Raw genomic sequence first — 25,982 nt, 5'->3', positions numbered from 1 at the left:
TCAATGTATCAACAAAGGCTTGGAGTTTAAAAATGGAAAGCTGGTGTAGAGGTGCTGATGGATAAACTGTGCCTCAGCCAGATGATGTAGTGATTTGTGTGCATCGCAGAAACACAGATGCTGCCGATGTGTGTGTGTGTGTGTGTGTGTGTGTGTGTGTGTGTGTGTGTGTGTGTGTGTGTGTGTGTGTGTGTGTGTGTGTGTGTGTGTGTGTGTGTGTGTGTGTGTGTGTGTGTGTGTGTGTGTGTGTGTGTGTGTGTGTGCGCGCGTGCGCACGTGCAGGTTCTGCATCTGTGTGTGACTGTGTTTAGCATTCAGGGGAGAGGTGAGGGGTCAGAGACGTCTGACCCATAGCAATGTTCTCAGAACAAAGGTCAAACTGAAGAAATGGAGCTCCACAGAGATGAAGAGAATGGATGGGGGGGGGATCGAGAATCATTTGAGGAAAGGGGAATCGAGAATCATTTCAGGAAAGGGGAATCGAGAATAATTTGAGGAAAGGGGAATCGAGAATCATTTGAGGAAAGGCAAAGGCAAAATAACGCCCAATTCAGAGATTCTCAACCTTTGGAATTTCAACGACGCCCAGTTTGATATGCATTAGGGCCACAGACCCTCATTTGATACAACTTTTCACCTCTGGGACCCCAAACTACACTGTAAAATCACATTAACTCCAAGAGTTCACACTGGCAGCTAGTACAAAAATAACTACAACTAACGTGGCTCCATTTGTACACTCTCAGAGGTACAGACCTGTATATAGGTCCATTTGGACCCCTGGTGATCTTTAATTACCTGGTTGATAATTAAATGGCAGGCAGGCTGTTGCTGCCTCTCTCTCTTAAATTAGTGCAATTAGTTGCAGCTCTGTGTGCATGCATACATACACAAACGTACAGTATATCAAATGGGGGTCTGTGGCCTAATGCATATCAAAGGGGTTGAGAAGGACTGGGGTATACAGTAGTGTATATAGTACTTACTCAGCATTGGCCATGTTGCAAGGTGATGGTGACGTTTCCACTCTTGCGTCCTCTTCACCCGATACACACTATGATGCTCTCATGATGAACCTGTAAGGAACACAAACATCAGCATATATAACTGCTCTGCAACAGAGGGGATTTGAAGTGGGTCAGGCATAGGCGGCGGGTGCGTTTTACCTTTGGGTAGGCTATAGAATTGCGTTGGGGGGGGATTCTCGCGGCCGAGCGGAGCGAGGCCGCCGCCGCGGATTTATTTATTTATTTATTTCCCAGATGGTCTAAAAATGAGTTATTTAGCATACTTTTACCAATGAATTAGCCTATACACAGACAACGACTTTTGGACGTCTTTTTCTCAAGTCTCGAGTCAGTCAGTCAGTGACAGTGTAGATTACCCGGCGGTGTTGGCGTGTTGCTGCCCCTCCGGGAGTCGCGGCTCATGGCTCTCCACAGACGGCACAGAGACAGCAGTCACTCCACTGAACGTGCCAGTGTTGCTGCAGTGGTGTGAACTGTGAACCGTGCGGGCACTGGCGCTGCTGAGTTCTGACACCTTCTATAATGCTGCGCACATATATTATATATATAAAAAAAATACCCAGCATAATTTTTGGGAAGGCTAAGCCTTCCCTAGCCTTATGCACCCGCCGCCTATGGGGTCAGGGGACCACCAGGGGTCTTTCCATATGATAATAAGATCGTAATTAGCCTAAATCAGAGCCTCAATCAGGTGTTGTTTTGTCGTGTTTCTCCAGACATAAGAGTGCTTGGCTCAGCTTAGTTTGATATGCATTCCACAGACCCTCATTTGATACGACTTTTCACCTCTGGGACCCCAAACTACACTGTAAAGGGGGGCACGGTGGCACAGTCGGTAGTGCTGTCACCTCACAGCTAGAAGGTCCTGGGTTCGATTCCCGCTGGGGACGCTGTGGGCGTGTTCTCTTGGCGTCATCAGTGCCCCTACCCGAGGTGGGGTTGGCGAAAGGGCCCTTCTGTGTAGAGTTTGCATGTGTGTCCCCTAGGGCAGAGGTTCCCAACCACCGGACCGCCACTGGTACACGAGAAGGGAATCCCAAGTTTTCCCGTCGTATTTTCAAATCCATTTGAAAACATGACTGAGAAAAAAGAGAGGACAAACACAGGCAGCGGATGGGCCGTTGCACATGGAGCCCAACCCTCAATCACCCATTGGAATGAAAATGCATGCCTTTCAGGCAGCCTTTGTATCATACTCGTCTGGCAGGTATATCTCTTTGAAAACCTTTTGTGCTTACTGTGCAATAATAAGATTGTGCGGAGGGGACGGACGACGACACATCTTGCCTGCCCAAAATGTAATTCCTAGAAACTGTTTCCCTCCCGTCACAAGGTCGGGAAACTGTTTGTAAAATCAGCAGGGAAAAGTTGACTCTTCTCCTCCTTTGTATCTTCACCCGTTCATATGTGTGCTCAGCCGCGGTGTGACATCACACTATCAGCCCCTCCCCCTTTATCATACAACTACAGCTGTGGGTGCAGCTTCAGTTCAGGTGGATCACCCATAGAGTATTAAAAGGATAGAGACTGATCTGGCGCGAAGCTCCGCCCCCCCAGCCCCCGCTATTCATGTCAGTGGAAGTTTCTCAGTGGCGTTTTGAAGCACCCGGAAGGACCGTCTACTATCGCCTTTTTTCGCCGATTCACATTTTGGTGCCCAAATGCGTAAGTGCAACCGAGCGCTCAATGTTAAAGCCCAACTCCACGGGGTTTCCTCGTCATGAATCCACGGGTCCGCCTGCAGTCCTTCCTCTTACCACTAGGGCCCCGTGCTTCAACATTGGAAAGCCTCACTGGCCCCTTGGGATCACCACCCATCAGGCAAACCAGGCATACTTAATGAACTGGTGGGCGTGCCCACATAAAAACAACATTTTAACAAATACTGTACACTTTTTTGAAAAATTTATATAACAATAAGACCTGATGACAATGTTCTAGGGTGGAAAAAAATCACGGCACTCCATCTTTAAAGGTATATTCAGTGATTTCACTTAATTCAAATATCACTTATGTTTTTGTTAGAGTGTGTATAGAGTGTGCTGGCCATATAAGGAGTTCCTCCCTGTCCCCAGTTAACCCCTGGGGGTCAAAAAACCTTAGGTTTCGTTTTTGACTCTCTATCCTGATTGGACGAAAGGCTGGGTCCCACAGCCAAAAACGAAACCTAAGGTTTTTTGAGTGAAATCACTGAATATACCTTTAAGTAATTAAAGCACTCACACCTTCAGGCCTGCCAACATCTGACTGTGAGAATCAAACACCCGCCTTGACACCCGACCGCTGCGCTGCATGTGTCCAGATCCCATATTCCATATCCTTGCAGCCAATGAGTAAAGTGTGACTAGTTGCAGAGTCTGAACATAGATCAGCTGCTTCTGGCGAGCAGATAATAAAAACCAAAATAGAGCACATCTCTTGCGTCATGAGTTTAATAAATACAGCATGTCTTATTTTAGAACAAACTGACTCCATGTCTGGAACACAACACATGGACTTGCAAGCAGTTTCTATATAAAAGCAATGATCAGGGATCACGCTCAAACGCCCCAACCTGGCGACCTATGAGTCAGTGGTTCTCAAACATTTTCATGTGACATTGAGCTTGTAGATTGCCTATTTTTGCTCCTTTTTTTGGTGTGACACTTATGCAAGTGGTGTTTTCATGAATATATAATATGTATACAATATAGCCATATATACTATTGTGCCAGGGAAGAGAAGATTTGTGTTCGTTTGTTTTTCCCCCAAAAATTACTCAAAATTGAACAGAATTTCAAAATTCTTTGAAAATGGCAAGCGTTGGAGTACGGTCGGAGTGGTTAAACTGATTTTAACTCTCTGTAGACCCCCTGGGAGCCTTTCCGGGTGCCCACCTTGAGAACCATTGGATTATATGAGTGGTAATAAAGCACAAAAATAGCAATAAAACGGAGTGGAAGGGATTAAAACAATCGTACAAAACCATTTCTTTCAATACTGTGCTGATTTGAATCTTCGGCTCTTCACTATATATGGCTTGCTATTTGGAACTTGTTGATCTACAATCTTATTAGATCTGAGCCTATTTAAAAACACTCATGTGAAGTGAGAGGCGCACCGCGCAAGGTAGGGCACTAGGGCAGCATTCATATCACCAATCGCAATCAATCACCCCGATGACTTCTGATGGTGTCAATTACTATACTACCCTAAAACAAACATTAAAATGCTGCAAAATACATCATTCATAAAGTCCATAGACTTGGCTGGCGAGTCGCGACGGGGAATTTATTAAGCCTCTAAACAAACATTAAAAGTCCATAATAGCAGACTAGGCTACTTGGCTGCCGCCTGCCACATAATGTAATTTACATTTTCAAAACATCTCGAAACTTTTCTATTCTTGTATGGTAATGGTGTCATTGTTGGCACAAGCTGAAAAATATATTTACAGGCATTGTCAGATATAGGATTCCACACCAAATAGCGTACCTTATAGTAGCCCAGCAGCTATACATCATCATACTATAATTAACCGAATGTCTGAGTGTGTGTCCGTGTGTCTGTCAGAAACAGTGCCGTAACAACTTACTGCCTGCACCAACGAAGCCCTTTTTTCGATTTGACACATTGATTATTAATTTATTTATTAGTCAATTACAAACGCACCCGGGCGCAGTACTCTTCACGGCCACAAGGGGGGGGGGGGGGGGCAAATATCTCACAACGGGTAAGGACTAGTATGTTAAATTTGGGGGGTCCTAAGCTAAGCCTACTCCTTATTGACCTGAATATTGTTGAGATCCACTGCAGTAGGCCTATACTAACCCCCCAAAGCCATGAGACAACTTTTGGTAACACTTGCAGATAAGGTTCATGAAATAATGATTAATAATGATTCTTTGCCCACGATGAGTGCTCAAAGGTGGGTAGGGGTCTGTCCGGAGCTCTCCCTGGTGCTTTATGGATCATTTTTGGACTCCCCCATTTTGCCCAAATCTATACCCAGGATGAGTGCTCATAGACGTGTAGGGTTAGTGAGCAGACTCGGTCTCTCTTGAGGTAGGTAATGTATCTCAATTCTATGCCCATGATGAGTGCTCAAAGGTGGGTAGGGGCAAAATGGGTGCATCAAAAAATGATCCATAAAGCACCAGGGAGAGCTCCGGACAGACCTCTATACCCACCTTTGAGCAATCATCGTGGGCATAGAATTGAGAAAGATTACCTCCAGAGAGACCGAGTCTGCTCACTAACCCTACCCGTCTATGAGCACTCATCGTGGGCAAAGAATTGAGTAAAATGACCCATGGTATACAAACAGGAAGGACCTCCAGAGAGACCGAGAGACCTACCCGCCTATGAGCACTCATCCTGGGCATAGATTTGGGCGGAAAAATTAGATCTATAAATCATTTACAAATCGTGGTTAACTAATGACGATTCATGATGAATCATCATCATCATGAATCATGATGAATTCATGATGAATTGTGATGAAATAATGATTAAGTAATGTATTAGTTTAGCCCTGGAACATGACTGCCATGATGATTAATACGAGTCATGAACCATGGCTTTTTTGATTGATTGAAATCTTTATTAACAGTTTGTAGAATTTACAGTACATTTTAAGCACAAGTATTAGTATTAGTTATAAGCATTAGTTAATCATTTTTCATGAACCTTATCTGCAAGTGTTACCCAACTTTTAATTAGGTAGCCGGTGGTAAATAGGCTAGGCTATGTGTCAACATAACTCTATGGAACAGCTCAGCCGCTGTGCCAAAGCGCAGAGACAGCTTAATGCCCTCGCGCTGCTATTGCACCCCACATTGTAGACAAGTGCAAGTGGCTGTGCGCGTAACACAGCCGGGGGGTGCCCTCGTATAGTCGGTAACCAGGGACACAGCCAGCTAGAAATAGAATGACTATATGACCAGTGGACGTGGTTCTCAAAGTGGGGTCCGTCCGCGAAACCGGGTTTCTTTGATTGGGATTAGACCCTTAATTGGTCCAGCTTTCTGTTGTGGGTCCTTGAAAATGTAAAAGTTTGAGATCCACTGATTTGGTACAGTAAAAGCCCTAACCACTGTAGCCTACCTGTGTGAGATTTACATCATTGACTCCGTGAGCGTGATGGCTCCCGCTTGCCCGTTTGGCGGAGAGAAGGTCTCTCCGTCCCGGCTTGTGGAGAGTCTGGCGCCTGGCGGTGTGTGGAGGCTATGGTGATGATGCTTCCCGAGCTTGTGTGGGGAAAGTGTGTGGCGATGTGTGCAGGCAGGTTGTAGGCAGCTATCCTCAGCACTTGTGCATCGGACCACATAAAGCTCCCCCGCTGTTTGAAACCCGCTGCAAAAAGCGAAAGAGGAGCAGGACTGGAGGAGCTCCAATGCAGCAGGCATCGTCCTTTAGCCAAATCATATTACCTACAAAAGAAGTGTCCCCGGCATGTTAATGACCAGCTGATTGCAACGTATTTTCGTCCTGTGTCTGTCTCTCTCGCTCTCTCTGGTGGGTTTCCCCCATGCAGCGTCGCGCAGCGGGGAATCTCTTCTGAAGGGACCTGTCCAGGTGAGGGTGCTGAAACGGGGACAATCTCTGCGTCTGTCAGTCGGCGGTGCAAACCTTTTACAGTCTATGGTGCAAACGCGGCCAGGTCTTTTTAACCAAACAAACGCGCCATCCAAAACGTGATGCTAAGAGTGACACTAGCCAGGGAATCGTGTGCTTCGGTCCGGTCACGACATAGCAGCACCTCCAATGTTCGCTGGTGTGTGTGTGTTGTGTATTGTCTATATGCTTTCGCAGTTCCACTTGTCACGAGGCTAATTGACGGATTATTATCCCCACACTTTAGATTCACGCCTGGTAGGTCGGTCCTCTCCTTGTCACCAACGAGGTTATGTTTTAATATAGTTTCCAAAAATAAAGATACTATGGGAATATAAATTACCTTTCTAGCAATTGGCTTAACCGTTTGTCATTCACCGGGATTAGCCAGTCTATGGTTACATGGCGCACATCAATCAACCTCATAGCGTCTCTTGCTTTATTTAAACACGCCTGCATGGTCGTGCATGGGAGGATGTTATTATAGGCAGACTCTGGCAGAGAGAGGCTGCAGGATTTCCATTCACCGACGGTGCATGATGTGCGCAAATAAAGAACACATCGTTGCTGTCGGAAAACCATGTATAATGTCCAGAAACAAAACTATTACTTTTCTGGAAAGGAAAAAGAAAGGGCTTGTGCTCCAATAATGCCAACGTAATTATTTAGTAACGAGCTCTTAATACTTTTTTCATTTGTTCAATTATTTATAAAAACGAACACACTTATATGGCCTCCTGGGGCCTTTGCCAGGGATCTGTTCTGTTGCAGTGCTGGTTGGAGCATGGTAATCAATCATTGCTGCATGGGGCATGGCTACACAAAGAGCATTTCCCAGGGGATCCCCACTCCCCAGATTTCTTTTTAAATATAGCATCACAATCATTTTAACCACTTTATCAATTTGTGTTGGCTACTTTTTATTTATTTTTAAACTAAAATTCTATCAAATCAAATCAATGTTAGATATGTCCTAAAGCTCAAGACCCAAAAGAGAAATTTGCCCAAGACCCAAACTAGTGAAAACAGCAGATCCCCCCCCCCCCCCACACACACACACACACACACACACACTTTAGTATCATTGGCACAACCACGCACACCTCTCGCCAGAAGCATTTACATGTCGGGAGCGACGCGGTACAAAGGCACAAATTACATCCGAATTTTGGATGGCAGAAGATCAACCAAGGACAGCTCTCCTGGATTCCGACTTATGGAGGTTTGAAAATCCTGCTTGTAACCGAGCAAAACGGTGATCAGATTTTACGTCCCATAGCTGGTGGTGATGGGGTGTTGCCATAGCAACTGGAACCATGTTAAAAGCTGCCAGGGGGCTCAAACATTATATACAGTAACATGTAGTATACGTTTGGCCAGGTGACCTGGCTGATAAGGTCCCCTAGCGGCAGGGTCCGTATACATACATACATATATATATAGACCGGGCGCAAAAATAATTAATACATTAACGGCCTACTTCATTGTATGAGTGTTGCGCAAAAGTATAGCTAAAATAGCCGATCTACAAATTAAATGTTAGTTAAAGTGGCTACAACCGACGACTGTGGCTCAAGAGGTAGAGCAGGTCGTCCAATGATCCTTGGGTCGGCGGTTCGAATCCCGGCTCCTCCTGTCTACATGTCGAAGTGTCCTTGGGCAAGACACTGAACCCAAAATTGCTCCAGATGTGCTGGTTGGTACCTTGCATGGCTTCCGCCGCAATCGGTGTATGAATGTGTGTGTGAATGGGTGAATGTAATGCACAATCTATGTAAAGCGCTTTGGATAAAGGCGCTATATAAATGCACCATTTACCATTTACCAACTTATGTAGCCTACTTTAACCACTTTTAGTAGGTGTGGTAAATCGTCTGGAGGAAACCTCATATGTCCAAAACTGTGAATAGCAAAAGTAGCAGATCTACAAGCTCAAAACTTAAGTTTGTGGATGTGCTACTTCTGATACTTCTGTGTGACGCAGTGTGATCAAATAGGGCGTTAATTCACGAAAAAAGTAAAAACACAAAAAGTTAGAATATGGAGATAAGATTTAAGCCACTGAAAGTTTTACAAAAAATAGAAGAAAAAAAGAAGAATCTTGACTAAATATTTAGATCCATTAGAAAACCGGTTCCTTTGGACCTACAAGGTTTCCAGCCGACAGCGAAAATACTGGACTTTTTTGCCCCCCATGTTATACAAAGACACACAAAAACCTTGTTAAAACAAAGACAAAAAAAAACCTTGTTAAAACAAAAAATGTGAATAATACTTGAATCGTGACGTCCTGCAGATAGTGAGAAAACAAAACATTGACTTTCATTTAATCAACAACTATAACAGCTACACAACTGAGTCAAATGCAAAGCGAGCAGCCCGGAGGTGGAGGTTAGAACAGAAGATATATATGTACTGAATGTACACATAATTTGGAGGAAATATACACATATTTTACAAGAATGCTATATATTACACAGGAAGGAAGCAAAACAAGAAACAATTGATCTGTAAATGTTTTCTGTTTTTGTGAGTAAGCCATGCGCACACAGTTCTGTCTGCAAGAGAGGCATTAGGGGGCTGGACGATACAGGCTAAATGAAATATCACTTTATTTTTAATTTGATTTTTTAATTTATTTTTTACAAAATGCCACAATATCGATATAGTTTAATAGTTGTAAATGTTCCAATATAGCAAAATGCAATTATGCACATTTTTGAACATTTCTTAAATCATAAATTAAGGCTTAAGTGATTAAAACTGTCCAATACAATACTTACGATATTCACTCCCAGACGATTTCTAGTCGAATATCACAATATCGATATAATATCAATATATATCGCCCAGCCCCATGAGGCATGACAGGGGGGAGAGGGGAGAAACAAATACGACAACGTAAAACTTCTTCCTTATGTCATTGGTTAAAACTAAGCATCAGTTTCTGCTTCAACCACTTTCGCCCTGGCGTACCTGTTTTTGGGCAAGTCATTATAGTCAAAAAATCTTTGAATAATCTTGATTTCGATAGGATTTAGGATTTTAGGTTATAACAGACCTATGTACATGCTGTCATTATAGGCAAACATTTTAAAAACTCTTCAAGGTTTCCCAATTTTTTCAGAAACATCAACCATGTCTTTGACAGATCTACAAGCCCACAACAGCTTGTGAGCTTGGAGTTCGGCTATTTTCAAATATCCTAAAGGATAAATTGGGCGTATTTAAATGCTGTGATGGTGACATGATTAAGCAGTGGTTCCCAACCTTATTTCCATGGAGAAAACAGAGGTATGTCTGCCAAAAACTTAAATCCCGCCCCCTACACACTATATAGTTATCGTATGAAGAACAGCGGAAATAGCGAATAGACACAGCACTCCACAGTGTGAGCTTGTAGTTTTCTTTTGGGGGGAAATCTTGAAAAACCTCAATATTTAACTATGTTGGCAATTATAATGTCATGCACAAAATGGGGATGCCAGGTTGAAACTGGATGAAAGAAAGTTTAGAATTTGTGCAACATGTTTAAAAATAATTTGATCAGGACTCGTCCTGCCCAAGGGGCCCCCAGACCTCAGGTTGGGAACCACTGGATTATATAGCACCCAAAAAGACAGAATGTTGGATTTTCCACAGACAGTCAGACACCCCATAACTCAGGGAGTGTACAAATGGAACCGCATTTGTACAGGCCTGTAAGGGTCCATTTGGTTCCTAACTATCAATCATTTAGCTGGGGACCCCCGGGAACCCGTTGGGAGGGGGGGGCCCTGGAATCCCACATTGACAATCCACACCAATGATCTGTGACGCAACCGGTTGCAACTTTGCAAACTCGTGCATCAGATTACCAAAACTGTATCGACCCCCAACGGAGCAATTCAGACCTCTGCGATTCTTCGATGCAACGTATTTTGCAAGGGTTCGGTTGCATCGCTAATCATTGGTGCGGACTGGCCTTTATGGCACACAAGCAGCCGGAATGTTGGGAGTTCATTCAGTCAGTGTAAGGTTCATCGTGCTCATTGGCCAGCCCAGGAGCACCAATGTCATCACCGTGGACCCCCAGTTCGTTACGCATTAGGCTACGGACCCCGACACCCCCCCCCCCCCCCCCCTAACTCCAAGAGCGTACAATTTGCACACTCTGAGTTAGTAAAGGTCCTTTTCGTTCCTAACGATCAATCATTTAGCTGGGACCCCCCCTGGAAACCTCCTCAAGGACCCATTGGTGGCCCCAGACCGCACTTTGAAGGTGGTTGAGCACCAGAATGTTTTGTTGTTCCCGATAGGTGCAGGGGTTCTTGTTGCTCATTGGTCAGCCCAGGTGCACCAATGTCATCACCGTGGTGTACTCGTGCTGCAAGCTGTCCGTGTCGGCGTCGCACAGCGTGTAGTCGTCCTTGACGATGCGGTCGCAGCCGATCTCGCCGTTGCCGAACAGGCCGAAGAGTGGCGTGTTGGGGAAGACCTTGGTGGAAAGCAACCAAGTAGGTTACTTTCACTTTACTTGAGTGCCTGTTTGTCAGTGCTTTGTACTCATCGTTGCCGTTGGGCAGAAACCTTGCATCTCCATATTTTTACTTTTTGTGTTCTTTCGAAAATTAACGTCCTACTTGAGCATATTACAGAATCACACAAAAAGGTATTAAAAGTAGCAGATACACAAGCTTGCGATGAGTTTTGAGCTTGTAGATGTGTTACTTTTGCGGTTTTTGAATTTGAATAGTGAAAACTAACAGTTTTGGACATATGAGGTTTCCACCCGACAGACGTACACTACATCTCAGAGGAAAATAAATGTGCTTACAACTTAATTTTCCTAGTTACTTTGCACAATTAGATTGATCATACCAAACAAGTGGTAAAATTGGTATTTTATACGTCAGGTTAATTAGTAGATCTAAGCCAATGGCGGCAAAAGTGACACAACCTTTGGTTTCCATCACTGACCTTTCGGAAGGCGTCGGCCTCCACATTGCTCTGGTTGTAGTAGTTGTGTCCGCGGCCCACGCAGGCGAACATGAAGCCCAGGGTGTTCCTCTCAGGCAGCTTGGCCGCCTTCAGCCGGCGGATGGTGGCCTCGGCCGCCTTGGGGCTGCTGACGTCCTGCTCCAACAGCACCGAGGCGCCCTGCACCTTGGGACCGCTCAGGGTGATGCCCACCACACCGAACGCACCCTGACTGCAGCTGGATGGAGGGTTTAGAAGGATTTATTCGACACTCATTACTTGCGCAAGCCATTTATGGCCTACTAGTGTGCAACAAGCAAGTATGCACTCGACAGAGTGCAGTTCTAGTTCATATTAGGTTCAGTGGTTCTCAAACATTTTCATGTCAAGGACCACCAATTTGACTTGGGCCCCATCTGAAAAGATTTTGCCAGGGACACCCTGAAAACAAAACCAAAAAAATGGGACCCACAAATGGGTCCCGAACCACTGTTTTGGGACCAGTGCACGAGACTGGGATAGATAATCTTTTCCGATAATCATTTCCGATCTATACTGGGGTTTTCTGAAAGGTTAACAGTTATGGACATGCAACAGTACAGCGATGGCATATATAGTGCAAGAACAACATGTGGTTTTGTTCCAAAATAAGACTGTAATAAAGCTGCTGTATTGTGAGAAGGCAGGGCTGTTTACAGATGAAGGCGTTTTGACCTGGCAGCTCTGATATTGTTCTTGTTCAGAGTTCTGGTCGCCCCAGGGACGGAGAAGAGAGAGAGAGAGAGCAGAGCACCATGGAATAATGCTGATATGTCCAGTTTCTCTGGAGTCACATAGAGGCAGAGCAGCTCTCGTCAGCTGCTGGGGAACAAGGCTATTGTACTCCAATTTAGTTTCAGATGGCTCAGATTACAGTTACACGGACTGGAAAAGTGTATCCCCAGCGGCCTTCGCTCCCCAGATGGCTACAGGCTCATCCTCGCGGAAAATAGATTAGAATGAACACTTCGCAAGCCTTAACACACTGGATTACATAAATCGAAAGCTCTTTACCTCATATATTAACCACTTAAGACCTATTTTATACTATAACTGACTGATAGCGCTCTCAGTGAATGTGAACGGAGGTGCTAGACTAGAGGAAAGGCCAATGGGTTACCAAAACCACTAGGATTAATCCTTTACAGTCTATTAGATTATGAGAAAATGTCACAAAATGACACTGTTAAAATGTTTCCAAAATATTAGATTTCGTTTTTGAAAATTGCAGTTAAGTTAAGTTACATTTAAAGCCCTGCATGGGTAGGCTTACAGTCACATTTTGGATATCGTCTGTCGGGTGGGAAACCTCATGTCCAAGCTCCTTTTGGGGGATGTAAACCACACTATGGGACATGTGGACTGGGACTTTAAAGTATCCAGTTCACAGGTCAACTTATCTCAGAAGAATAATAATAATACATTTTATTTATAAGGCATTTATAAGGATCACGCCTCCAGGTCTTTAGTTTACTCAAGTTAGGGAATAAGACCTGGTACTTAAGACACACAAAATGTCACAAAATGTCACACCAACTCCACTGGCTCCCCATCAAATACCGTATCGACTTCAAGATCCTCCTCCACACATTCAAGGCCATCCATAACCTCGCCTCCATACCTGTCTGACCTTGTCCACGTCAATATCCCCACCCGGTCTCTCAGGTCTGCCTCCTCCCTCACCCTGAAAGTCCTCCCAGCCAGTCTCTCCACCAGGGGCTCAAGAGCCTTCAGCCGCTCTGCCCCTCACCTCTGGAACTCCCTCCCCCCTGACATCAGAAACATGGACTCTATCACCATATTTCAAACTCACCTCAAAACCCACCTGTTTAGGCAGGCCTATGACTCTGTGTGACTTTCTGCTGCAAGCTGTGCCCTAGTTTAATTATTATTATTATTATGTTTTTAACTGTGTTCTTGTATTGCTTTTAATCTGTACGGCGACCTTGAGTGCCCTGAAAGGCGCCTTATAAATAAAATGTATTATTATTATTCTTCTGAGATAAGTTGACCTGTGAACTGGATACTTTAAAGTCCCAGTCCACATGTCCCATAGTGTGGTTTACATCCCCCAAAAGGAGCTTGGACATATGAGGTTTCCCACCCGACAGACGATATCCAAAATGTGACTGTAAAGGCCTATTCATAGTCTGGATTTTCGGTGGTAAGGTGACCACCGCTCCGGTGGTGAGCTGACCACCGGAGCTGAAATAACATTGAGAGGTGGTGAGTAAAAACAGAGAGAAGGGCTGGAGCGGTGGCGGTGGTTTGCTCTTCACCGCGGCTCGTGACGTCATGTTGTAGTTCGGTGGTCACCCCACCACCGTAAAACCAGACTATGTATGAGCCTTAAGCCTACCCATGCAGGGCTTTAAATGAAATTAACTGCAATTTTCAAAAACGAAATCTAATATTTTGGAAACATTTTAACAGTGTCATTTTCAGATGAGGGTCTACAGTCAGATAATACATACTAATTTGGGGTGTCCTTGGCATGAAACGGTTTCAGAAGCAATGCTTTACTCACCACTGACGTGGAGGAGAGAAGGCGCTCTCCACCAGTCCTCCAGCTACCAGAGCCTTGCTCTTGGCCAGCGGTTCCAGCACCTGGCTGAGGAAGCGAGCAGCACCAGACTTATACGCCTCATAGACAAACATCAGCACCACTCGAAGCTCTGGGTTGTCTACTAATCCTAGAGAGGGGAGAGGAAGCAATGAGAGAGGCATACACACATACACAATTTTGGGCCAAGGAATTGCTTCAACTTAGGGCTGCAGATTTAAATACATATCTCATCTAGTTTCCACAATGAATACATCTGGTTTTATATACGTATATGTTGACCTCGATTTTTATGACCTTTTAAGAACTTTATAGCACTTTCCAAAATAAGTGCAGTATCTCAGATATAATTGCAATAGGCAACTATCCTCTTTGAAACAAAGCCCCCCTCCACACGAAGGAGAGTTAGGTTCAGGATGTGGTATATTAAGTTTGCTATTAATCGATCGTTTCTTGCTTCCTCCTCTCATGACTGAAGCTGCACAGTCATTGCAAATGAAAAATATGTTGTCAGATTCAGATACTGAATTAATTCCACATTGCAGACATTGTTTCATGCATAGGTGCGTTACCTCCATTATTTGATTAACCGACATGAGCAACATTAAATCAGTGATTCTTATTTAAAAAAAATTAAAGACGGGGACGGACATGCAGCAAAGGTTGTCGGGATCGGGACTTGAACCCTGTCAGGCTGGATTACCAGCGTAGGTGCCCGGACCACGCGTCAGGCCCGGGACAGTAAGAGATTAATGTCGGTTTTCGATACATGTTCAGTTAACACACTTTTGCCTTGGACGTGCACGTATTCTATGTGCTAATGACGTGTATAGGCGTCTTTTGGTCTTTTAATGATATATAATTATTTTTTGTCTGCAGTGTGTCTGCAGTGTCTTGGCTCGTATCTCCTAATCTAGGGAACTCGCCATGGTTTTAACCAGATGGGCAATGTTCTGTCTTCATTTCTGACTTCAGCATGCCTCTCGTTTGGAATATTAACTCTTCTAGGAGAGACTTTAGCATGACCAGCATGAGGTAAGAATGGAAGATTATGCCTCCCGGTTTTTTGGGGGACGGACGGACGGACGGACAGACAGACAGACAGACAGGTGGTGGGGCTTTTCAGAGTAAAATCTGCCATATCTGCGTGGCATTCTAGCGCTTAGATTTTGAAAGATGCTGGCGGCATCCGTTGTGTTAATTGCCCCAGCCCTACGACACATGGCAAACTCTGCCCCCGGGCACAGTCAACTGCCTTGACCTTGACATCTGACCTGCCTCCTCCAGGGCTGTTGGTGACATGGTCTTCTTGCAGAAATGGAAAGGCCTGATGTGAACTCCCTCCATACTGGGGAACATGATGGCAAACCCTGCCTCTCCTTCCTGGTGCTCTTGAGGAGGACCCGAGTGGGAACCACTGGGAGTCACTGGAGAAGAGACACAAGGTGAATTTCAATTAAAATATAGCGAGAATAGAAAGTACTGCCGAAGCAGACAACCCGCAGCACTCCAGGTTAGAACAAAATCCTTCTAGGTGCAAGGCTCGAAGATACAAGTTGAAATGAAGAAAATGCCAGCACTGTCCTTGTCACATGATTTTATTTACCTCTGACGAGTGGACAACGTATGCGCTTCGGCATGGTTGGCCTCTCGTCAGAGATAAATAAAATCATGTGAAAAGGACATATAATGAATGCTGCAATTTTCTTCATTTCAATTAAAATATAGCAAAAATATCAGCTCAAAACACGTTGCAATGTGGCCCTATGGAGTGAGTGTGGAACTATAGTGGTCCTGTAAGGCTGATTCATAGTTAGTTATGCGCCGGTGTCATGCACCGAAAACTGTACAGCGGATCTATATGAGCTCACTACACAATGACTTTATCATCCCCACCCACGTTTCTGAAGGTATAAACGGATTGTAACACCCAGTCCCATTCAGGTATGCGGTCAGGCACAAGCTTGGCTCAGGGGGGATGACGCCCCTGCCATGCAGTCCATGGCACTGTGGGTATCCTGTGTTTGTAAAACTGCAATGTACGTATTGTCACGGAATACAACAACAATAATATCTTTCATATCAATGTAGATTATGTGGGAGATGCAACTGTCCCAGAGACTCCAAGCTCCTTTCTCGTCTTTGCAGTCTGTGCGTGTCGTGTCCCTCTCGGAATGAAATATCAGGTCTGAAAAGGGAGTTTCTGAATCGTTTCCATGTCTCCACTTAGCTCATTCACTACTAGATGTTTACCGTCACCACAACATGGATTGACACTGGATTCTGTGCACCGTGACATATAAGTCAAACGCATTATGACTCTTCTGACCTTGAAATGGCAACTCATTCAGTTTCTTATTGTACAAGTGATGTATTGGCCTAGCAATAATTAATTTTCTGAGTTTGTTTGCTGGAACCTTGCCTGGCAAATAAAAATGAAACGCAGCTGTGTTAGCCCAAAGTTTAATTTCAAATATTTATTAGTGTACACAGCACAGGGTTCTCAACGTTTTCTTAGCCAAAATAAACAGCATGGCTCCTCACAGGCATGTGACGTCTATGTGTGTAAACTGTGTATGGCATTATTGCAAACCGCTGGACCAATCAGCACATGTCGTGTGGACACACCTGTGCCACAGAAGTACCTCCACTCAATTCCCTGCATGTTTAATACTTTTTTTAATATTTAGGTTAAATTCGTCTCTGATCGGGCTGAAACCTTGCCCAATTTTCATACAGACAAGATCCACATTGGAGCCACACCGTTCCCATTTGGATCCCGCAATCCACATTATTCGATTTGTTTAAATCACCTGGTACTATAAAGCATATCTTCAGCATATGTGTTTTGCGCATGGTCCAAACTAAACTTAACACTTTACATTTAGCATTTTACCATAATGTAAATGGTAAGGGAATGGAATGTATGAACATTTGTCGTGTATTGTAAATTATAGCCACACACATAAGCCATAGATTGAACCTCATTCAATCCAAGCACGAGAATTACAACCATTCGTTGCATTTGAGTAGGCGACCTGGCGCTGACCCTCCTCCTGCAAAACCACAGCAGCAGTATTATCACAAACATCTGAGCGTGCCACTAAAGTGACAGATGATGGCGAGCGTGATACGTTATCAAGAGCACACAGCTGATGAAATGTCACTTCTCCATGGGACTGTGATTAAACGTACAAATGGAGAGTGCCACGACTGTAGTGGATGGGACTATTCATCAACGTAACGACCCGAGACATGCCGGTTCCCCGCAGAGACCCCTAACGAGGATGCCGGATGGAATGCATGACACATTGACACATGCATGCGATGTTTTATTACATGTGACGTCACCAGTTTGAGCACTGAGTCAGGACATCTGCTGCACGCATGCTGTGCACCATCCTCTCTCACCATGAACATCCCACCCAATACACTGTGAATGTAAAGGTCATATTGATAACGATGTTACGGCCTGGCCCTGGAAGGTAGCCATGCATGAGACATGTCTACACTCTGTCCGGGCCTAATCTCACAAACTTTTTTTATTAGTACACATAATGTATGTTCTATACTTTTTGAAATATTTAACTTCAACATGGTCTCCTTGAGAGGTAGCTGCCACGTTATGGTGCAAACAGCATTTTTTTCAGGGAAACAGGGAACCTTATGCAACAGAGATGTTGTAATGTGGAGTATGACCTCTAGTGGCTGATGATGTCTATAGCAGCAATTAGGGGTGAAATGAATAGATACATTTTAACCCCTTTTTTGGCTGAGTTTTAATTACACTCCATGGGTGTAATTATAAAGATGTGTGGGCATGTCCTGGGCATCATATGTTTTAAAAGCGGTATGATACGCATCATGATACATGGTTGGCGATACGATACATGGACAATATTGGTTCATCATTCATGGTTGCGACTGCAAATCACTGTTACTATGAAAACGTGCAGGAAGCCTGTAATGCATGCTTCCGTCACACACTCTGAACACAGAAGCAGTCACGCTTTCCTGTAACGCTGCTTCCGTCACGCTGCTACCTGTAATGCTTGCATGTTACTCTCTATGGTTACTCTTGCCTGTAATGCTGCCCTTTTCCTCCACATGTGTGCTTTGAAGAGCCTTGGCTTGTAAGTTGTCATGCTTTAGTTGTACATTTCTGGATTTTGTGCGAAAATGCAAGAAGAAGAACACTTACAGACAATTCCTGGTGTGGCGATGCCTATGAGGTCACATGCTTTGGGGAAAAGCATGCTCAGCTCCTCCACTGTGTCTGGAATATGACGACACTTTTTTGCTGCAAAAAAAAAAAATAATAACGTTAAAGAAATTGATCAATGACACAAACTTTGATTCCCCACAGCATTGTCTTAGCAATATTATTTAAAGGAAAAATGTGTGCAGCAGTTGTATAATGTTGTAAAATGTAATTCATGAGTGCCCCATAGGCAAACAAATTTGATCTGTGAGATAACATATCCATCTGAGCCTCTGAGCAGTAGTAGTGCTGCAATACCTTTGTTCTGGCTGTAGCAGTATGCTTGTCCATTGAAGGCCTCACTGTCTACGATGGCCAGAACGGTTTTAGGCAACAGGAACACTTTCTGTACAGAATAAAAAAAAGCCTCAAACTCATCACTATTTAATAGGCTGTTGCAGCACTCATTGGCAGTCATTTCATAATATTGACTAGGTACTAACTAGGTAGTACACGCTTAATGTTATGTTTTAGTATATCCCTTTGCAACTCCTTTTCCACCAGTTGGCTCCCAATGGGAACCGGTTCAGTTCTTTTTGTTTCTTAGTCCATGAGCAAGAGCTCCAACATTGGAACGTTAATTATGAATTGAGGGGGCAAAACCATACCTATATTAGATTGCCATCGCCATGAAACTTCCCCAATTGAGTACTTACACGAAGACAATGATTTATTGTATTATAAATGTTAGTTTTAAATATGCAAATGAGGCATTATGTAGGAAAATATGCAACATACCGGTAATCGAAAATATAAAAAAGCTACTACTGTGGAAGGGTTATCATGTATTAATTTACTTGTATTGATCCTATAAACAATTTAATATACCGGTAGGTCTAGTTTTTCCCGCCAATTTTGGAGCGCTGGCTCATGGACTAAGAACCAAAAATAACTGAATCCCCATTGGAAACCAACCGGTGGAAAGGGCACCCATAGGGTCCATTTGGAGTATCTACCTGCAAGCCCGTCGTGTACCGACGGGGCCCGGCCCGGCCCGCCAAAACGGGCCGGGCCCGTCTCTCTCCCTGACCAACGGGCCGTGGGCCGGGCGGGCTCATGCGCTGTTATATTAATTTTCCGATGTGAATTTCACCCAGACTGGACTTGCTTCAGCAGCGCGGCAGCATGCTGCTGTCTGCTCCATAGTGACGTGACAATAACCCCCCCACAGTGGCCACGCACACGCACACACACAAGCACACTAAAATCTGGTCAAAACTATAAAAACTTTGAAACAACGTGTTTTACATTCTATCTCTCTCGCTCCGCGCCTAAACTCTCGTCCTCTCTCTCCTAATTATTATGCAGCGCAGCTGTGTGCGTGCGCACACACACACACACACACGCACTGACACACACACCGAGTACTAAGTAGGCTACGGCTCTCCTAGACAGAACCTACATCTCAGGAGCTCCGCAGTCCGCAAAAAAAACAAATTTTATACTAAACACACTAAACAAAGTTGGATTTGTACATTGCAGAAACTGCAGATACATAACGTAAGCTTTCTTATTATTGTCCATCTACTCTGGGTTTTATAATGCAGCATGAGTCCGCGATAGCCGATCTACAAGCTCACAACGCGTTGCGCTGATTGACAGTGCACGTGCAGCAGCTACTGTATAAAACTATAATTAAAGATGGAGTGCCACAATTTTTGTATTTTTCATGTGTCTATGGGGTGAAAGTACTTCATTAGACACCCTGGAGTCGTTTTTATGTCCAATAGTGTAATAACTTTGTATTTAGGGTTTCTTTCTGGAGGCTGAACCCTTGACGGTCAAACGGGCCAATGAATACGAATGAATATGAATTAAATACGACAACCTCTGTGGGCGGAGCTGCCTGCCACATACACACGTGTGAACTGAACGCTCTGTGCCTAACTGTGTGGCAGATTTTCAAACAGTCATTTCACACATTACCAGTTCACAGCAGAGCAGACTGTTTTTCGTTAGATTGGAAGCAAGTAAATGTTCACGTCGGGTCCTCAGGATTAATCAAGGAAACCACAACAAACCATAGCCTACCTGCTCTGCTGTATAGTTGCTCTTGTTGTTCTCAAGGAGTAGGTTGTTTCTTTTATAATCACAGTGGTCGGGCTTTGATACAGAGTGTAGTGTCACAGTGCATTCTTGTTGGCTGTTGTAGTCAATATGTAATACTTATACGAGGCTGTAAAGTCAAGAATTAGAATCTGTTGTTGTGTCGCGCTGGAAGTCATGTTGCCATGTCTGGCTATTACAAGCGACTTGGGCTTGTTTTCATATAAGTAACTTTCAGGGGAGATGTGGTTGACTTGACCAATGGTTCATGTGAAGGACCCTCAGATTAATATGTTGTTAAAAGGATTGGTGTTGTTGAAACGTTTTCATAAATATTCAAGGCAATTTCTGTGACTTATTTTTGTGGACTTGGCCGCTTGTTTCTTTAAATCTGGCGACTTTTGCTGAAACTCAATGCAGTCAGAAGGAACATTCATGTTGTAAATTGAGTTTGATCAGAGCAAAAGTGGAGAGTCTTCTGTCCAGAGCATCATGTGCCTAGGCAGTTCAAGTGTTTTGTGTCATTAAAGGACAGTTTTAATGCCAGGGTGCTTAGCTGGAGGAAATCAATAGCCTACAATATATTGGCAAATTAATAAAATTATTCATGCTAAATGATCTATCAAACTAATTGTTTCTGCTGTTAAACTATGATTTAATTGGATGATGAGCTGAGCTGATTGTGACAATAGGGTCAATATAATTGGAGGAAATAAATAAATGATTATGAAAAAACAGATCTGATATGGTATGGATGCGTGGATTATATGCCTATACATGGATGGTGGCAGTATAAGTGCATAATGGTGCTTATACGATCTCAGAAATATGGGAAGTGTTCACTTCTAACATTCACAAAAACATGAGTTCTTGTTACATTACAGACACCAATTTGTCATTTTGTAAACAAAAGGGCAGAGCCATGGGCTGTCCTTTTATAAGGAGGGGAGGGACTAGGACAAGTGGGTGGTCTTAAAGGAGGAGGCGGAGGGACTGGATTAGGTGGGTGGTGCTACGGTTAAACTCACGCATACCTAATGAACTGGTGGGTGTGTCCACATAAAACCATCATTTTAACAAATACTGTACACTTTTTTGAAAAAATTATACCTCATATACACCTAAATACACCTGATGATCATGTTTAAGTGTGGGAAAAAAATCACGGCACTCCATCTTTAAGTAGGCTACTTTTTAGTGTGATGTCTGTGTGTTATTGACTTCTTGTTTTATAATGTGGGTTTATCAGAGCGATATAGTGCAGCTGTGAGTGAGTAGCTGCTGCTGCGTCCGTGTACAAATAGAGCGACCGCGGCGGCACGCATGCTTGAAATATTAAATAGAAATATGTCGGGCTTCTGGGCCGGGCTCGGGCCGTTTCTGGACTTTACCAACGGGCTTAGGGCCGGACGGGCCTTAACTCCACGGGCCCCGGGCCAGGGCCTATATTTTAGGCCCGTGCAGGGCTCTAATTTAGAGAAAACGAGCCACGCTGCCCATAGGTCAGGAGCCTATGTCCAGTTTCTGTAGCACCAGGCAGCTACACCCACTGGACATGACACTAGTATGTTTCAGCGTTTTGTTGTTAAAGTAAGTGTTAACTTAAATAACTCTATATTCCCATATTAGCAATCATTGCTAGGGAGTGCTTGTTCAGTAACAGCCTGGGTCTCCCCACCCTGGGCAAGACCTTTACTGAAAAGACTATCAGCGGAAGTGCGGGATTTTAGCGGAAGTATCGCCCAAGGACGTTGATGCTTTACAAATCAGTTTACATTCTCCGCGAATGAAACAAGTGTTGTGATTGGTCAGGAAAATATCGTATCCGGGGGAAATACATCTGACGGATATTCCGGAAGATACAACCGCCGATAGCTTCTCTGCCTTAGGTTGTGACCAGGCTTTTCTTTTCGCAGATAAGTAAGCCTAGGCTAGGGTCTCCCTATCTCTCTACTGGCCATATATGGAGCATGTCTTGAGTGTACAGGGTTTGATGAGGTCAGATCAACATATGGAATGTCACTCAGAACAGGTCAGCTCCATATATGGAGATCTAAGGGTGGAAGCGGGGGCAGTGTCTTGAGTGTACAGGGTTTGATGAGGGCCCAGGTAGGGCCGGGACTTAGTTCTCTGGCCTGTTGAGAACTCTAGTTTTCGCCGGCTGCCAGGTGCGGCTGCACTAATAACGTGTAACTGTTGTTACAAAATAACTGTTTGCATAATTATTTGCAATTGTCAGAATTGTGTTTATTTCTTTCAGATTAGATTAGATTAGATTCAATTAAATTTTAAAGTGAAATGCAATTTTAGCTGCGTTTTTCTCGGAATTGAGGCTCAGATTGAGGTGATACGAGGTGAGTGGACGATGTTAGTACTTAGTAGCTCACTTAAAGATGCTCGTTAGCATATTAGCGCTTCTGACGCTAGAGAAGGTGATCGGCACTGGCTCGAAAATGGCCGATTACTACTTCCGATTCACGCGGTCTTCTTCACTGCCTTTTTCGTGCATTCTGTTGGCACTAACGCCACAGGGCCGGAGTCAACGGTGGCATGGAAACGATTAATTTAGGAGAAAGAAAACGCAAAAAGTTAGAATACGGAGATAGGTTTCTGCACGACAGCAACGAAATGATAAAATAAATCAGCGGAGCGTCAGTCCGTGCTGTACCTCCACCTCCTCGCCTAGACAGCTGCAGAGAGCGTGCACATCTGCGTTGGAAGGACCGCAGGCCGACACCCACGTCAACTTCTGCTGGGTCCTGAGGACCCTGCGGGCACAGTTCCTCCATAACCTGCACACACTGAGCACACAGCACACGTGGGGTTAACACAGTACCTCCATAACCTGCACACCCTGACTGAGCAGCACACATACTGTAGGCCAGGGGTCTTCATAATATATGAAGGTGTTGCTGTTGCATACTATAGTAAACTTTTTCATAGATTGCTTAAACTTTAAGCAATCTATGAAAAGGTTTACTATGGTATGCAACATACAGCAATATTCAGTTACACTTCATACCAATGATACTGTGCGGGTGTAGGTATGTTAAGTGATTAAGTGAGGGCTTCTGAATCTGTGAACTTTAAGTACCTATACATACTGCTGCGAATATCTCCTGTGGCGCGGAAGCCGTTAAGTATTTTTAATCTTTGTTTGACCGATTTGGTCGCTTTGATTCTTCTCTTCCTTCCTTGTTTATTGACACCTCATTGTACCGCCTATCTGGCTAGCTAGTGGCGCTATAGCTATGACAGAGCAGATCAGAGGCAGGAACGTAGCCGACACAAGCCAACCGCACACCGGTAGGCGGTACAATAAACGGTAAATAAACAAGAAGAATCAAAGCGACCAAATCGGTAAAAAAAAAAAAAAAAAAATACTTAGCGGCTTCCACGCCACAGGAGATATTCGCAGCGGGATGTATAGGTACTTATAGTTCACGAATTCAGAATAACTCAAACAAAAAAAAGCTGTCAAACGCCGCAGATACGATGTTAGCGAGCATATTTATGTCCACGTTCCAAAATTCCCATACGAAAATATAAATATGAACAGTGACCCTACACAAAGCGACATCCAAATTTCAGAAAAGCTTTATGGAGGGTCCCGAAAGGGGCTACTCAGGGCTCTATATTATAATAGCGTATTTTCCGTCTTCTGTGGGAAAATTTTCTTAAAATAGCCGATCGACAAGATCTGCTATTTTTGTTGGGAAAACTCCAAATGGCAATAAGTTATTGCCATTTGTTTGTATTATTATTATTATGGTTATTGCCAATAACCATAATAATAATAATACATATACAGACAGTCGAGTTGTGGCTAATAAATTGGATTGAAGTTTGACTAAAGCATTTATTCTTAGTTTACCTACTTAACGTCTGCTTAATATTTCGTCTGTCGTACGGCTACATTTAAATAGCAGTTGTTGTTTTTTACTCAAGCAGACCAGACATGATGATGGGGGCGTTAGCTTTAGGTATTAGCATGCTAACCATGATGCTAACTCTCACAGGCATCATGTTTCCTTCAACTCACCTCGCTATCTGGAGCAGAGACTTGGTCGGCACGAAGGTGAGAATCCTCTCCACCACCTCGGCCACGTTACTGAGGATGTATTCAGCCTTGCTGTCCTGCTGCGAGCCGCCGGCAAACGACGGCCTCTCCTCCATGTTGGATGCTAACCTGGCTAGTGGCTAGGCTACCATAGAGTATTGGCTACCCACGGCTAACTATGACCCTTCTCTACTCTGTCTGTGTCTGGTGTCTGCACTCTGCAGCATCGCATCTCACAGGCAGAGGCTCAGGGGCGGAGCTACCGGGGGTGTAGGGGGGGTGGTCACACTCCGGCCCGGACCTCCTGAGGGCCCGGGCTGTCAGATGACCGATTGACGATTTTTTACAGTCACTCACGACTGATAAAACCAGCGGGCCCCCGCGAATCCCGCAATTAACCAGATACAGAGCTTATATAGCCTATATAATAGCCTACACTTTAGCAAAATATCATGTCTGATGAGAATGTACTGTGCTGGACTGTACAAGCACCGTGGAGTCTGTCTCACACTCTCTCCAACAGACATCCTCAGCCACGCTCCAAAAGTGCAGCACCTGTCACTAGGGATGCACCGAAATTGAAATTCTTGGCCGAAACCGAATACCGAATATCCGAATATGATTAATAATATACATCTTTTTTCCTACCATTGCTGTCATGGCCGTACCTTAAAGCTACCTGATTTATTTAAAATAAATGATTATGGCAAAACTTAACTTAAAAAATAATCACTATTATGGGTCCATAAAACATTTATTCAGCCCTTTTGAATGCATTAATTGCATACACTATTCGGTGATATATTTTCTGCCTATTCGGGCCGAAACCGAACATTTTCTGCGGCTGAATATTCGGGGCATCACTAGTTAAAATAGTATGTTTATACAGAGTAAGTACAGAATAAATAATCTCTCAATCACCGGGTAATGACTGTGACACAGTCCTGTATCTGAAAGGTCAGAAATGCAGTCCTTGCAACCACAATGTTTCCAGCCAGACAGGTCTAGTCCAGAATGCCACTTAAGCACTATAAATACTTTGTTGTACAACAAATAGCAAAGATTGTTGACCTACAAGCTTGTAGATGTTTGGAAAATTTGAAAGATTTAGAAAGCTTTTGCCTATAATGCCATGTTGAAAGTGGTTATCACTTAACATACCTACACCCGCACAGTATCATTGGTATGAAGTGTAACTGAATATCGCTGTTTTAGTATCCTCACTTAACCCATTAACCTGAGTTTGATTCTACAAATGTTATATTATGGTTATGGCAAAACTTTACTTAAATAATAATCACTATTATGGATCCATAAAACATTTATTCAGCTCTTTGAATGCATTAATTGCATACACTATTCGGTGATATATTTTCTGCCTATTTGGGCCGAAACCGAATAGGCCGAAAATGCATATTTAGCCATTTTCTA

The 25,982-nt window shown here is 43.9% G+C and overlaps 1 protein-coding gene across 1 annotated transcript; it reads right to left on the bottom strand.

Annotated features, from left to right (window-relative positions):
- Positions 1-8,918: 8,918 nt before the first annotated feature.
- Positions 8,919-24,726, bottom strand: fbxo22 (F-box protein 22). The gene is made up of 8 exons (XM_083759156.1): positions 24,534-24,726; positions 23,160-23,292; positions 18,704-18,791; positions 18,386-18,484; positions 15,459-15,611; positions 14,149-14,314; positions 11,583-11,820; positions 8,919-11,100 (listed from the first exon to the last, which is right to left on the bottom strand). Exons 1-8 carry the CDS (start codon positions 24,665-24,667, stop codon positions 10,948-10,950), a joined length of 1,164 nt encoding a protein of 387 aa, XP_083615282.1. The 5' UTR covers positions 24,668-24,726; the 3' UTR covers positions 8,919-10,947.
- Between the last annotated feature and the right edge of the window lie 1,256 nt (positions 24,727-25,982).

The sequence above is a fragment of the Protomyctophum parallelum genome (genome assembly GCF_964188405.1).
Source record: "Protomyctophum parallelum genome assembly, chromosome: 2".
NCBI classification, from domain to species: domain Eukaryota; kingdom Metazoa; phylum Chordata; class Actinopteri; order Myctophiformes; family Myctophidae; genus Protomyctophum; species Protomyctophum parallelum.
This window is presented reverse-complemented; position numbering and strand designations above follow the sequence as displayed.

Bases quoted from the DNA above. Each gene is read 5' to 3' on its own strand.
- fbxo22 (XM_083759156.1), bottom strand. From the start codon at position 24,667: ATGGAGGAGAGGCCGTCGTTTGCCGGCGGCTCGCAGCAGGACAGCAAG. The intron at 15,612-18,385 runs GTAAGTGTTCTT...TCTCTTCTCCAG, and splicing joins CGCCACACCAGGAATTGTCT to TGACTCCCAGTGGTTCCCAC. The intron at 11,101-11,582 runs GTCAGTGATGGA...CTTTCCACCAAG, and splicing joins AGGCCGACGCCTTCCGAAAG to GTCTTCCCCAACACGCCACT.